At 39.8% G+C, this 15,948-nt stretch overlaps 1 protein-coding gene across 1 annotated transcript in view; it reads right to left on the reverse strand.

The window, feature by feature from the left end:
- Positions 1-15,948, reverse strand: part of nrn1la (neuritin 1-like a) — an 81,017-nt gene that overhangs the window by 21,321 nt on the left and 43,748 nt on the right. Inside the window, exon 2 of the mRNA XM_076732203.1 lies at positions 6,764-6,908. Coding sequence (XP_076588318.1) covers positions 6,764-6,908 — 145 coding nt within the window. The remainder of the gene's footprint in view (positions 1-6,763; positions 6,909-15,948) is intronic.

Genomic DNA, 15,948 nt, shown 5'->3' on the forward strand with positions numbered 1-15,948 from the left:
TCTTACTATTACAATATCCCTTTCACTGCTGCGACACTGCAAATTTCCCCGCTGAGGGGTTAATAAAGAATATATTTATCTTATCTTATCTTATCTTAGCAACTTAGGCTGCAGCAGCACACTTTGCTCTGGTTTGTAATAACACTGACTCTCCCTTTACTTTTACCCAGCAGTGGGGAAGCAAGACACAGGATTTACTGGATATTGAGGAGCTGCAGTGTGGAAACTGTAATCTACAGGATACATTTACTGCCACTCGACAGCCTCACTGCCTTCCCTCTGCTCTGATTGGCAACACTGGTCTGCTCTGAGCACAGCCACCAGCACTCTCTCTCTCTCTCTCTCTCTCTCTCTCTCTCTCAACCACACGCTCACTATGCACACAATCATATCCATCAGTTTTAATAGAAAAATAGATCAGGAATCCATACACTGCACAGAAACCTTTGCTGCTCAATGCTTTGAAAATTGCGGACGGAATGGAAACAGAATAGACAGTCGCTTCAGTGTCATGTGAACAATGACGCAACGTTTGTGGTCTAGACTCTGGCGAAGAGTCAAGTTAGAAATCTGCATTATCCTGGACCCAGATTGAAATTTCAGAAGGGAATGGGAATGTGAAGTCATCAACAGCATCTCAACTCATTCAACCTGATGTAACTCTGTGAAACTTCACTTTCAACATGGTTGTAAACACCGTTGTATAGTGGGCTGCAACAACTAATCACACAACCAACAACCGAAAACAAATTTGATCAGGCTGAGGCGCTGTGAGTGCAGGACCTTTGGACACAGTAAATGTGTGACTACAGCTTTAACATTTTCTCAGTTTAAGATAGATGGAGGATATAAAGAGGTAGGTAGTGAACAATAGACATGTTACTAGTTACTGTATGGAGGCTATAACATGTTATGTGCCACACAGAGGATATAAAACATAATAGCCACTCAGGGCACATTTGGCACATTTGTAATGTTGAGAGTGCCAACATCTGTTTACTGTGTGTCAAAAAGAAGTGCTGAACTAACACAAAATACACTTCACATTGATTAAGATTCAAAACACGAAAGATCGCACTATACAGTCACAAACAAAGGTTGGCTAATGTTGCTTCATTTTGCAGATAACGGTAAATTAATTATGCATGATTAGCTGATGTTTTGTTAGCATTAAGTTAGCATAACAATAGCTAAACCTAACCCTGTCATTTACGATTAACTTCAGTTTTGTAATTTGTCACTCCTGTTCCTCTGTCAAGAGCTTCACTTTACATGGATTTGATTTTTGTGCATACAACACATGAACGACTGACAGATGCCACATGAATGACTGGTGACAGAGACAGATAATGACTGCCAGTACAGACGCCCCAGAATGGTCCATGATTCCCATTCCCTCTATCAACATGCAATATTAACAAAACAATTGTGTGTGAGAGAGAGCATGTGTGTGTTGATTATACATGCATAAGCGTAGCAAGTATGGCAGATAATGGCAGCTACAATGCTATCCTCCAAAATATGGTGGAGCTGGCCCAGAATGCTCCATAATTCACAATAGCTAATATTGTCTAAACAAGACCTAGTAGGGCTTATCCATGCCTTCATTTCTAGTAGATTGATTTACTGCAATGGTATGTTCACAGGGCTATCAAAAAATGTTCTTTGACAACTCAGAAACTAAATTATTACTTCTAATTTATTATTATCACTTACTTGATTATAACCTACCCATTCAGAAAGCCGCTGCCAGGGACCTGACAAAAAACGAGGAAATACGACCACAATTCAGCAGGTCTGAAATCCTGACACGGGCTACCAGTCGCCCAGAGAATTTCAAAATCTTGCTGCTTGTTTACAAATCGGCTCTGGACCCAAATACATCTCTGACATGCTTGTGCTGTATGAACCTTCTAGGACCCATCGGACACCTTGGGGTGGCCTTCTGGCTGTCCCAAGAGTTAGAACAAAACATGGCGAAGCAGCGTTTTGGTATTATGCAGCACAGACCTGGAATAACCTCCCAGATGATGTCAGACAAGCCCAGATACTGACCACTTTCCTATCTTCCACTGCCTATCATACCCTGTAATGGCTAAAAGCCTAGCTTTTCAGCTTAACTTTTACATTCAGCCTTTGGTTAAACTGCAGGAGTGTTCATATGTTTTTATCTTTCTATTTCACTTGATTTAAACTGCTCAAGTTTAGCTTTAAGTCTTTCTCGTTTGTATGTTACTTACTCTGTAAACCTCTTTGAATTGCCCCGGTGTATGAAATGCACTGTACAAATAAAGTTGCCTTGCCATGCTCTCACCCCCACACAATCCTGTTTTCCACCCCCACTTGTTTTTTGTCATTCAGAGAAAGCTCTGTAGCATCCGCTATTACGTTGGGTTCACTTGATTAGTCTACTGCTCTGGCGTATACAGCCAGGTCACCGATGTGCTTATTTTACATTAATTTGATGACAAACTCCACCCAGCTGAGGTGACAGCGCGGGGATAGTAATCAAGTGGACCCACTTTCACGCTGTGAGTCACAGACGGTTTGTGACTAGAGTCCTGATGTTGGTGGTAGAGTTTTCACAGTCACTTCAAAGTCGCCTGAAAAGTTTAGCAGTCTGTCACACGGACAAAGACTGGATGAAGCGAACACGGAAAACATTTGCCAGGAGTTTATCCTTGCAAATGAGCACAGGAAGCATGCATTTGGTTGTTTTAAGCAAGGAAAAGAGAAAGGACAGTATGGAAGCATTATTTTGGGTTCATTATAACATGTTTGAAGGGAGACATTGAGGAGAAAAAAAGAAATTGTTCTCTACAACAAAGTTTGATGAAATGATCTCTACTCATCTTAAAATTGTTCATCTTGAAATGGTAAAAGTTAAGTGTGGATGCATGAGGATGAGAACAATTATGTTTCCATATAAGACACTAAAATGAAGATAATGAGATGGTGGCTGCTAAATAATGTGCCACCAGTCCTGTTCTGTGAAGTATACTTCTTTTCCTCAATGAATACCACAGCATGTGATGATCAGCAGGATTATGGCTTAAACAGGCAGGGAGTAAGACATCGAGTTCTGCGATCCTGAGCTATATTTACCACCTTTCTGGCAGAATAATTAAACCGAGCCAACTTTTGTACTTCCACCTGCCCCATTAAGAGGGCCTGTTGAATCAGTCATCTGAGCCAGGCAGCTCTTCCTTCTTCCTTTGTAAACTGAAGAGGGAAAAAGTTTTTGAATCAACATTTGTATGCTATAAGCCTACAGGGCCATGGCTCTCAAATGTCACTGCTGTCACAGAAAACACCCACACAGAATTTTTTGCAGGTGAATACGGACAAAACTGATTTATTATTTTTTTACTGATTTTTTTTCATTAGCCCAGTGTTAGTCCACATCTTGGGCATCGAGCAGAGAATAAAAAAACATGTTTGATTAAAATCAGAATTTTGACCATCACATTTAGAGATTAGTTCAGTCTTGAGTTTTGATTCAGAAATACCTACCTATTCTTTGCAGATGATGTCATGTCATTCTTTTGTTGTGGCGTGAACTGCAGACGGAGGGAAGTGATTTTCTTGCATAGGAAGCACTATAACACACACTCAAAATGGCTATGTTTTGCGTTGTTTACAGTTGCTCAGATTGATCAAAACAAGAAACCACGAGGAGCTTTTTATACCTTTCTCTCTTAATTTCCTCTAGACTTAGATTTAAACTTAGACTGTTACTTTATTGATCCCAATTTGGGAAATTATTCTGCTGCAGTAGCAGTTTAAACATGCAGACAACGATATATATAAAATAAAGATGAATAAAAAACTAAGAGAAAAAGAATGTTCTCAGAATCTAAATAAGCACATAAAATTCTTAAAGTATCACTAAGTATATAAACATAGAATAATAGCAATTGCTAAAAAATATAGCTAAGTATAACTAAATATCTAGTTATATAATATGTATTACAATGTATAATACATATTATATAATATTATGATGATATAATAAAAATATAATATAACTAGATATATAAACAAGTATTTAGAGCAGAAAACTAGCCCAGTATGAACTTTCCTTCATCTTGTCCATTGCAGTTTTCTGTCTGAATTTAACATCACGTGACTACAAACAACCTATGGATTCAGCAGGCAGGCCTTTGACAAACACCACCACTGACACTGGCTTCCTGCCTGCATCAGAATTGAGTCCAAGGTCCTCCTGATCACAGTCAGAGCCCTCCATGGCATGGCACCCTTTGATACGTCTCAACTTATAACCCATCGCTCTGCTACAGATTAACTAGATATTCTTACCAATTGCTCTTAAATGTCCACGCTCAAAACAAAGACACCATGCTTTTACCGTTTTAGCTCCAGCACTATGGAATTGCCTCCCCCTCTCTGTCAGGTCAGCTGAGTACGTACTACATTGTGAAAAATCTTTGAGTATCTGCTTCCATTTTATAAACTGTATTCTTACTTGCTGTTTTCAAGCTGTGTGATAATGCATTTTTATTATCAACTGTGAAGCACTTTGTAACTACTGCTTGTGAAAGTGCTATATAGATAAATAAATAAACAAAGTGTGATACCAGCGTTTAAATCGAAGGACACACTGAACATGATAAACATGTTGTAAGTGATATCTCCTTCAGCTTCAAGTGACATCTGGTAGAGTAGTGGTAATCCAGCAGACATGCAGCATAAATCACTGTAATACTGCTGTTTGTCTAAATGAAAGATACAATATCCCTCTCATATAATTCTTTCCAGTGAAGTCATTTTTTTTTTTTTTTTTATCACAGTGTATATCACAATCCTGTGATGTGTGCTTGTTAAAGACACATCACGAGGGGAATTCTCAATGGCAAATGAAAGTTTATTTTGCAACAATGGAGGAAGAAATAGCAAAAACCAGAACCAGAACAAATCTAACTACAACTCTATCTTCAGTACAGAGTCCACTGTGCAGAATTATATGTCCATGTCAAATGTTTCAGTAGTAGCTATATACAGTCAGTTAACCCTATCAGCACTGTTCTCTTATTTATGTTGGACAGGGTTGGGGAACCTCCGGCCTCCAGCCTGCCAGGCAGTTAACAAATACAAATAAGCAATTACTTTACTTTTTTCAGCAACAAATGATAATAACAGAAAATAGTAGACTACTACGTTCTTCTGAGAAGTCCCAAACGCAACACACACATAGTGTTGCGGTGCCTGTCACCAAAACATAGATTGATGTGGGTTGCTCTTCCCAACAGAAATAGACAAACTTTTTTTTGTTTTTGTTGTCAAAGTAAATGACAAACTTGTGTGTTTGTGCTGAAGAAGTCTAATCTCAAGCATCATTACAACTACAAACATGCTAAACTGGATGAGCTCCAAGGATAAATGTACTTGCAAAGTTAATGCTCTTCAGCAGATTTTGGATGCCAACAAGCAGCTTTCACAGACCACATTCTGACAGAGACAGTGTTATGTAGACAAGCTTTGTGGTGAGCAAGCTCATAGCTAAGAAGCTGAAACCTCATTCAGAAGGAGAAGCTGTGAAGGAGAGCCTTGTTGCTGCTGTGGAGCTGATAGCAGCAGACAAAGTAAAAGTGCTCCAAAGTGTCTGTTTGTCTGAAGAACTTCTTGGACTGTTTGTCCAAGAAGCTCTCAGAGATGAACCTCAAGCTCCAGCAGCTTCTCTGCTCTCTGCTTTCAAATGTAAAATCATTTGAAGTGAAATTAAAGCTGTCACAACTAGAAAGAGGAAACACTGAGCATTTTCCTGCTCTGCAAGAACAAAAGCTGCTGTGACAGCTGAATATGCTGCTGAATGTGAGAACTCCTTCAGGCATTCAGAGAGACTTTCAGGACATGAAAAGTAAACAAAAGGAACATATTTGCTCACTGTTACATGTAGAACCAGCTGATGTGCCTGACAACCTACAACATGAAATCATTGAGCTGCAAAGCAACAACCTGCTACTGGAGCAGCTCTTTCAAAACTGACTCTTGCTAAGACTCTTTCTGAAGACTGACTGAGCCAAACCTGGAAAAGCAACTGAGAGCATCATCATTAGAGAAGCAGTTCCCACCATCGCAGAGGTTAGTGTGATGCATGCGTTCAGTTATGGCACCACTGAATATGGCCCTCGAAGGATGTTCTAAAAACTGGAATGGCCTAGATAGGAAAAAGGTTGTGCACCCCTGCTGTAGGTAATAACACAGGGGAGTCTAAGTTAAAGCATGTAGTAAATGTAAACCTTTAGGGTCCCCGTCCATGATTGTACACGTTACATACACCACAAGCACATCCTCCTTTACAACAGTCATGAAACTATTTAGTAAATATTATTCTTGTAACATTTGAACTGTGAGGGATTAGGGAGTGAGCGATTAGAGAGCCAAGACTTCGATCTGTGGTATTGTACAGATGTACAGCCAGGACGTGCCCTATTGATATCAGATAGCAGAATGAATGACTTTGTGGAATTGTAAAATGCTTGTCTACACTTTTCTTTCCAAAACCCTTGCATACTCAGTTCCAGCTCAGAGAATGTCTACTCCTTTCCCCAGAGAGCTTCAGCCTTTGTTTTCCAAACCCTCTCTGCTGAAGTAACTGAATACTCACTAATACTGACCTAACTGCCCTGTGGGTTTTAGAAATGCATATTTGAATACTGAAATTAGGCAGACTTCGCTTTTAACTGACTCAGTGCTTTGGAATTTTTTCAGAGAGTTTTGATGTGTGCGAGTACACACTGACCTGCAGATGGAGTGTATCTCGTGTGTGTCTTCATCCTTGCGGGCGCTATCCGTCAGACTGTCGCCCAAAGCCATCAGACACTGAGCAAAACCCTTATAGATGGAGTGACACCTTCTGGCTGCAGCAACAGGGCATGGGCTCAGCACTGGAGAACACACACAACACCACACATACACAGAGAAGAGATGAACTGACTGCTGTGTAACATGAAGTGAGACATCACAAATGTCAATGCAGTGTTTGACAATAATCATTTTTCTACTTCTCTTTGTTAGCGGCTGCAGCTGTTGGACCAAAGTCAGACGAGACACGTGCAGATAAAAGGAGGGTCTGTGCAGTGAGTCACACTCATGTCTTAGCAGCTTGTTGTTTTAGTGATGGACTTAGTGGCTGAGTATTATCCATCATGCACACACAAAGGTCCAGACAGCTGTGGGTCCGTCTGTAATCCTTTCCCCGCTCACTCATTCAGTGTTTAAAGGCCACTGCTGATCGATTGCTCACATCAAATATGAGACAAGTCTAAGCTTTTTGACGTATTTATCAACACATATTTATCCTCAGTGATCACATTCTGTTCAGAACAACAACGCACATAATCATGTTTGAATGCAGCCAAGAAGCAATCACCCAAACGAGACAGATATTTCAGTCTAAACAGCAGAAAAGAGCAAACTAAGTGAATACAGAGGACAAACTGGACGAAGAAGCTATTTCTGCAGATTAAAATGTCTCCTCATCGCTCCACACAGATCAAATATAAGCTCGAATTAATACATGAAACAAATAGAAATGCTTAATTGCTCAATTACCTTGTTGCACCTTCTTTTTCAAGATGAACTTATTTTGACTAATAATTGCATATCTAACATGAGTGAAAAAAGCAATAATTCTTAATTTCCTTTGCCAATTTTTCTCTAAATTTTCTCTAATTTGCCCATTTTTCTCTAAATTGGCAAAGTTTGCCATATGTAAACATGTGGAAAGCCAGCTATTATTACCTCATAAAGTTCTTATGGGGAACGTGTCAGCAAACAGTCGCTTAATTACACATCCAGCAGACACACAGTAACATTATCGTTCATTTGGAATCATGCTTGTGTCCACCTGACAAATGTAAGTCCAACATTCTCTCTCCTTTTGGCTCTGTTTTGGTCTCCACCAATGAAAGAAATATCTGTTTCTTTAGCTGCTAACTGCCTACCCATGCTCATCAGATTGTCATTCACTTCGTCCATCTGCCAGATGAGAGCCATGAGTGTGAATCAAAACAGTAAAGTTGCAGCTGAAAGAAGCGAGGGGAACTGCAGAGTTGTGTGATAATTCTGTGCATGCAACCCCTTAACATTATACATACGTCATTTGATCCATTGCACATATAAACGTATTGATTATTGCAGCTTTAGCGCACGACAACAACAAAATGTAAATGTGCCTCTAAACTCTACGTGTGCTTGTACAGAAACCCAAATACTCTTTTAGAAAAGGATCCAACCAGGAGCAACAACAACAAATGTCAGATGTCAAGCAGCTCAGGTAGCATCTTGTCAGTTGTCAGCATGGATTGTCAGGACACTCGGTGACAGAGAATAAGCAAGACAAGGTGTTTGCTGTCAGTTCTAACTATGTATAAAGATGAAGGAAGGAAATCTGTGCTTTGGCAAGAGAGAGAGAAATCAAATCATTTTTAGATTGTAGATGCATTTTAATGGCAGGTGTCAAGAATTTGGAGGTTACATACACCTACGCTTTTAGGTCTTTTTGTCTTCATAATGTTGCTGGCAATAATTTCTGATTTGAAGTCAACTGTCAAATCCCAACATGACGGATCATTTGTAAAGGTAACTCAGTCACAGCATGAGCAGAATATGTCTACATACAGTCCAAAGCCAAAAGAGTAACATATCACATCAGACGAAATCAAAAGATGAGTACATTAGAGGCCCATTCAAGAAACCACTTCTTGTTGTTGAAAATGAAACCCCCCATCCAAGCTTCTCCCAGGATTTCAAAGTTAGTGCATGTTTGATGCATGCACAAACACACACCCCCCTGAGAACCCAGTCTTACAAGTCATTTACTTTGTACATACTGTAGCTATTTACAGCATCTCACCAAAGCCCAAAGCTGTTTGTTGAGTCAGACTTAAGGAGGAAAAAAATCTTCCAGGGAGATGTGTGTTTGGTGGATGAATTCTGAAATAATTATTAGCAATCACTCAGTTGTTTTGTTATTGTACCACCATTTAAAGAGGATTGAAATTACTTAGCTTTCACGCACACACTGCGGGGACACAGATCTCCTCTGGGACATAGGCAACATTGTTTGATTAAGCTGATCCTTTCTCATCTTTTAAGCAGCTGCAAATGAATGTGAATCGGAGGCCCGAGAAGACTTGGGAGTGTTAAAGTGCCATGAAAACAGAAGATGGAATTGTTCCATCACAGGCATTTACATTTCCAATCTCGCTTCCGTCATTCAACTCAAAGCTTATTCGTCCTTTCTCAACATTGCTAAGCTGGTTCCAGATCTTTCAATTGCAATCCACAACTTTAGATTTCTCAATTATTCAAATAGGTGTAGTGTTGTGCTTATTGACAGCCATTTGTCTGTTTGGAAACCAATTTGGAAACACGCAATTGGAGTTTTGTAGGCAGGATTAAGAATTGGGGTGTCATCATCCTGTGCAGGAGCCAGAAAAATAGCAAGAAGCATCTCCTGTTTTCTGGAGGCTACGTTTTTATAACACTGATTTGTTTTCCCAATTATGTGTGATTGATTAGTGTTAGTGATGGGAAACTGGGGCTGGGCCTCACATCACAGTGTCTGGTAAGGTTTGGCCAATCTAAGGACTGGTTAAGGTTTGGGAAATATTGTGATTTTGATTAAATATTACTAAGTAAACACACGTCTTGTGGTCCAAATCACTATAGACTTTATCTGCATTAAACCAACATCATGATCTTTCCCCCAACCTTTACGTTATAATCCTGAAGCTCAAACGCTGGTTTTGATACTATTTCTGGTCTGCACTTTTTCTGCAGAAGCCATTCAATATTTTTACCTTCAGCAATTACCTCTCTATAGCTTACTTTTTATTGGTAGTGCTGGAGTCCATTCTAGCGCTAGGTTCAGATTGCCTTCCTAGGAATGAGGGATTTGCATGCATGTAATCTGACATTGATCTCATTAACGTCAGCCTCAGCGTTCACTGTTCACTCTCTTACAACGTGGTGGAGCTGTATTGAAGCTCTGCTATCAGAACATTCTACTGCAGCACCCTAATCAGAATCAGCATCAGCTTTATTGACCAAGTATGTGCACACATGCATGGAATGAGACTCCAATAGCCACACAAAAAATATTATATTTGTCACCAAGTTTAGCGCTGACTGCAATGGTTCCTGAGAAATACATCTACAAGACAAGCCTGGTCATTTTTGGCATTTTTCCATTAGCGGGCCTTTATTAATTTCAGCAAGGGAGTAATAAAGGAAGAAGCAGCTGGTAGGCACCGAAGCTGCTCAAGAAATGTTTGCTGTACTATCGTAATATTAAATTTTTCACCAAGCTGCCAGAACCTAAACATAGACATAAAATATTTAATAATATTGTATTTTACCATGAGCGGACATTGGTATTTCAGTAGTAGATATTGTAGGAAAACAAATGGAATATACTGTTAGTGAACATTTTAATGGTATTCAGCATCAACATTTTGCATCTTGCCAGGTGCATTAATTAACAATGTTATGATTCCAAATGTAATCCAGCATCTTATGATTTCCTCAAGCATATTTTTGCAGTTGCAAATTAGCACGATATAACTACAAATTCTAGGAAACAGAGATGTAGCGGAAAATGCCACGAACATAGCAACAAACATGGATGAAACTGACTCAGCTGCATTTCTTCAATCCACATCAAAAATGCTGTCCATACAGCAAATTACTGCTGCAGCTCTGCTGACTGAAAATGGCAGGTCAGATACCCCACTTGTTAGTGATGGATTAGTCTGAATAAAGCAGTGAGACCAAATGGCAATTCAGTTAGATTTTTAGACTGCAACATTTCCTTGTTAGTCATCGTTTTCATCATGATTTTGATATAGATGTGTTAGAAGTGATTAAGTGTCCCCCTCTCAATGATAATTTGGAGATAATGTCAGAGACAGGAGAAGTTACCTCAGGTGGAGAAGAGACAGGTGATCCATAAATGGATCATTGGACTGTCTTGAATAACTGCACCAAATAAACTGTCACCTGAGTGGGCCCAGTATAAATTTAAATATTCAATAAACAACTGAAACAAATCGCGTCTTCTTACCTCCATCCTTAGTTTGCTCCTCACCTGTGGGACGATTGGGACGATTGATGGAGGAGGTGGAGACAAAAGGAGGTGCAGTGAATTGTTTTGGCAGCTTCTTTCTTTTGCCATCTGTTCCCTCTTCCTGTCTTTCATCCATTTAAATTAATCTAGGCTATTTACTCATTCATCTCGAAGCTTCTGCCTCATAACAGGCAATGCACGCCAATGACTACCTGCCTATTGAATTACAGTGTTTGAATAGTTATCGCTGGATACACACGAGAGGAGGTGATCCAGACTGGAACTCATTCTCAGTGAAAATAGAGCCGATGAAAACTGAGCTCTTAACTTTAAAAACAGATCCACTACACAAACAACAGTTTGATTTAGTTGATTTTTAAAATCTTTATCTTTAGGATTCATCACAACCCTGTTCACTTAAACTAAACTATTCAAAGTTTGCTTTGGTACAGTATGACAATGTATTGTTTATCATGAGAACAGGCCAGCTAAGAGATATTTAAAAGTGGACATGGATATAACCAAGACATGAAGATGTAGCTATCCATTCTTGCAACTTTTCATAACTGTAATTTTTTTTTTTTTCTTTTTGGTTTCTAATAGAGCATGGATGCCAATCAGTCTTTGAATATGGAAAGTAAGCCCCACCAACTTGCTCTCATGTTTTCAGACAGACTGCTGGAAGAAATCCTGACAGGACATTGCATTGCAGTTACAGAGCCAGAGGAACAGGGGCTAGACAGGATGTGACATCATGACTCTCTGTGGGACAGGAAAGAAGAAAAACAATTTCATTTTTCGGAATATTTTCTAATCTTTGCTGTTTTTGTAAAATATTTCAGCCAAAAAACACTGAGAACCACTGGTTTGATCTTAAAGAATGTATTGTATTTTCTGAGCTTATCATATGTGTTTATCTGTAAAATCTAAATTTAAAATAAAAAGTAACTGTCAAATAAATGTGGTGGATAAAAAGGTATGGTATTTCCTCCTAAACTGTTGTGGGTAAAGGTATAAAGTACCATAAAATGTAGATTCTTCTGATGTCAATGCCATCGTTAGACTACTGGCTCTTGATTTGAAAAGATCAGCAGATCATTGGTTTGATGACCTGACACCTGCCATTTACATTTTATTTACATTTCATTCAAAAAAAAAAAAAAAAAAAAAGATAGGCTGCATGGTATCAAGAAAGGGGGAAAAGTGAGAATGTACCACTCTAAGGCGATATAGTCAAATTTAAATTATTTATTTAAAGTGTAATAACAGCAGCTTAGTTCAGCAGTCAATTGGGAACAAACTGTAAAACACAAAAACAAGAAGAATAGGAACTAGATGGCGAAAGGGTACGGTAGACCATCCTGTGTTTACTGTGTGTTTCTGTATTTGAGGTGGTGTGCCCCCTCAGAGTTGCCATAAGGCTGGCGTAAGGCAGGAGTTGTTGGTGGTGTTCTGCTGTTGCCACTTATGAGAGAAAACTAAAGAAGCTGTTGCTGCTGGTCACTGCATTACAGAGGAGGTCTCTGAGGTGGTGGAAGATGGCAGAACTGCTCTTGGAGCCTGGAATCAGAGAGCGAAATTGGAGGACGTGGGATGATATGAAACAAATGCTGGGAGAATCACAAAACCTTTGAACCTTATTTCAATAGATTTTTGATTTAGAATCGAAGTAGTTGCAGCATCGTAGCGTTTGCAGAATACTGAACTGTGGGACATACAATCCTGGGAGTATGGACATGCTCACTAAGCAACCAGCTTGGCACAGACATGCTGCTTGTCCAGATACTTTGAAAGGTTAGAAGTACTGTTTTTCACAGTGGATGGAACCTTTGAGGAAGGGCACAAGATAGGTTTTATCAAATTACTCTTATCTTTCTGTCAGACAAAAGAGAAGCCGTGACATCTCCCTGCGAAGAAACTTGACCTGTCCGCCATCATCATTCATGTCCAAGTACATTCACATGTGAAATCAGATCAATTTTAAACAGTAAGTGTCGACCATCTCTGCAGCCGGACAAAATGAATTAGTTGACCTAGCTACATAAAAAGTAAAGAAGTAATGAGCTTTTCAGTAATAGTAATTTTGGTACTTAATTTAGAAAGTAATCCGTCAGAGTGCTAGTTACTGCAAAAAGTATCTAGGCTACTATGAAATCAAACCTGTGTGGGGGGTCACGGCCACCTGGATACAATCCACTCCAGTCCCAACACGTCAAATATCGTACTATGAAAAAATGAGGCAGGTGTTTGATGGGTAAAACACAGGACTTTAAGTCTTAGTTATTTTAAGCCAAACCACAATCTTTTCCTAAACCTAATCAAGTAGTTTTTGTTGCCTAAACCTAAGCAAAGTGCAACCATCTGACAATGTTAACCATGGGTTTATTATTGTTCTCAGCAAGCTTTATTTTGAAAGCGTAACCATACGATGCTAACCCGATTGATCCTGCTATTTTGACTGTGGCATTGCAAAACGATGCTAAAGGGTTACCCAGTATATTAAAAAGTAAGTGACCCAGCGCCCAGTGAAAAGTTGGGAGTGAAAATATGTTGATGAGACACCTTTACTGTCCCTGTCCAAGTTAACATGCCTGGAAATATTAGCACATATCCACATGCAACCTCAGCTAAAACATTTCGAACAAAGCACCCAAGGGTCCACTGCTGGAGTAATGAAGATAAAAATGCTGTTAAATTTGCATCATGAATACAATGAGTCAGTTTCTTAACTAGCTAACACGAGTAATGCTGACATAACCACAAAAGTCTCTGTGTCACAGTAAAGCTTTTCTTTGATAAGACTGTATCACTTTAAACTTGGTACTTTCGCAGTCAGTGTTAATGCAGTTAAATGCTAGCACAGCAAAGTAACATGTTGTCTGTCTGCCAGTATGCCAGCTGTTAGAGGCCGTGACGTCAACTGCCTCAATAGTGTGACCGATCAAAGCATACGCTGCTCACAGCCAGTCCGCCATCACTTTATGAGGCAGTTTACTAAATATCTCAAGAATTAAATTTTTCATTTTTTGAGGCAATCAAAAGGGTTGACTCCTGTAAAAACAAACTGAAGCCCAAACTGCAAGTAAGTGTCTTAGGTGACGCAAAAGAGTAAAACTGTCCCAGAATGACGTTCTGATTAATAACACAAAAAGCTGAGACAATGTGACTAACAGTCAGCTCACCCCTGAGGGGCCTCATCGTGACTTGTTGAAAGCCGGCTCTCCTGAATGGTAGGATCATTTTGGAGCTGGTAGTGACTTCACTGAGCTAACATGGCCCCCTTCAAGGGTGTGACAGGCACAGATGCATCATGTCATGATTAGTGTACAAGACGGCAGGGATAATGCTCCTGAAAAGTGTGACTGCCCCAGAAGTGGCTTGTTGTGTTGAGTAAAAGTCAGACTGGAGCCACTGTTGGAGCCTGGCAGGTGAACAGGAGATGCTAATTGGGTCAGACACTGCATCACCACAACTCTTCCCCGTCTCCCCGGAGACCTGCTGTTTAATATTTGATAAACCAGACCTTCTCCCACCTCCCTATTCACTCTATGTTGTTTTTTTTTTTCAAGCAAACCTATTGATTTCAGGCAGGGTTGTTCATGGGGCCTGAAGATTATTGGCTTCACTCGTCTCCATCAAGTTTTCATGAAGACCTGAGGAGAAAAAACTGGCTGGAGAGGGAGAAGACAGGTGTGAGACAAAAAGAAATGAAGATGGAGCAGAGGAGAAAGTGACCAAGAGTGCTGGACTTAGTGATGACAAACAAAGGAGTCACTGAGAGAGATTTAGGAGATAAATGAGATATTGTTGAAAAACCAGCAAACACTTTGCTTTTTATCAAAAGAGTCAGGTCACTGCCTTACTCGCAGGCACCACAATAATCTGTTTTTGACATAACAAAATCTACCTACCGCCCCTCTAAAGTCAACAAATCAACACGCTTCATCTCATTTGTTCAAGGCGTTCACAAACAGTGAGAAAATGGAGCCCTGTCTCAGAGAAATTACGTCTATATAAAGCTAACTGGCAACACCAAATATGTTTTTAAGGAAATGTAAACCATTGTAAAACCATGTAGACCAAACCATTCTGTATTAACTTAATTAGGAAATGCTGTTAATTAACGTTCCTGGCCAGCCACGAAAACGTTGACAATGAACATATGTTTACTGACCAGAATAGGCAATCATGCAGTGCACTACCATTAGCATTATTCAACCTCTTTGTGAGTATGTTCAGGCACTGACAGCACTTAGTTAATGTTAGGGGAAGATCATGGTCTCTTTTAAAACCGGTCACAATCTTTGGCAAACCTTAACAGAAGTGCTTTTGTTGCCTAACCTGACCGCAGTCTGGATGTGAACGCTGGATTCTAGTGTCACAGTCCTGCACTTCATACACCCACATCCACCCCCACCACCTACCCGCGACTCCGTAATGTGGAAATAACATACAGTGTTTCATTCACTCAAACGATTGTTGACTGTGAACATAATCCAAGCGGCAATTACATTTGCCAGCACAACGTAATTACAAATGCAAATCAACAGAATAGGAGATGGGGATGAAAAGTGACCATTTGTGGTATAAGGGGCAGTCAGCTATTTGGTATCCATCTGCCCTGCACTTTATGCAGCTTTTCTTGCTACAGCCTGGTTTGCCAGGTACAGATGATTTGGCTTTGGTCTCAGCACAGGCATATACCAAACATGGCAACCATTCAGTGAGGGCAAGACTCTGGGATGCTGTGCATAAACACAGCTCCTGGCTGTTGTTTATGGAGTCAGATCTGTCTCAGAATTAATGAATTTGCACAGATGGATTCACAGATGTATTTGGGGACTTATACATAAATG

The sequence above is a fragment of the Chaetodon auriga genome, chromosome 6, assembly GCF_051107435.1.
Source record: "Chaetodon auriga isolate fChaAug3 chromosome 6, fChaAug3.hap1, whole genome shotgun sequence".
NCBI lineage: Eukaryota > Metazoa > Chordata > Actinopteri > Chaetodontiformes > Chaetodontidae > Chaetodon > Chaetodon auriga.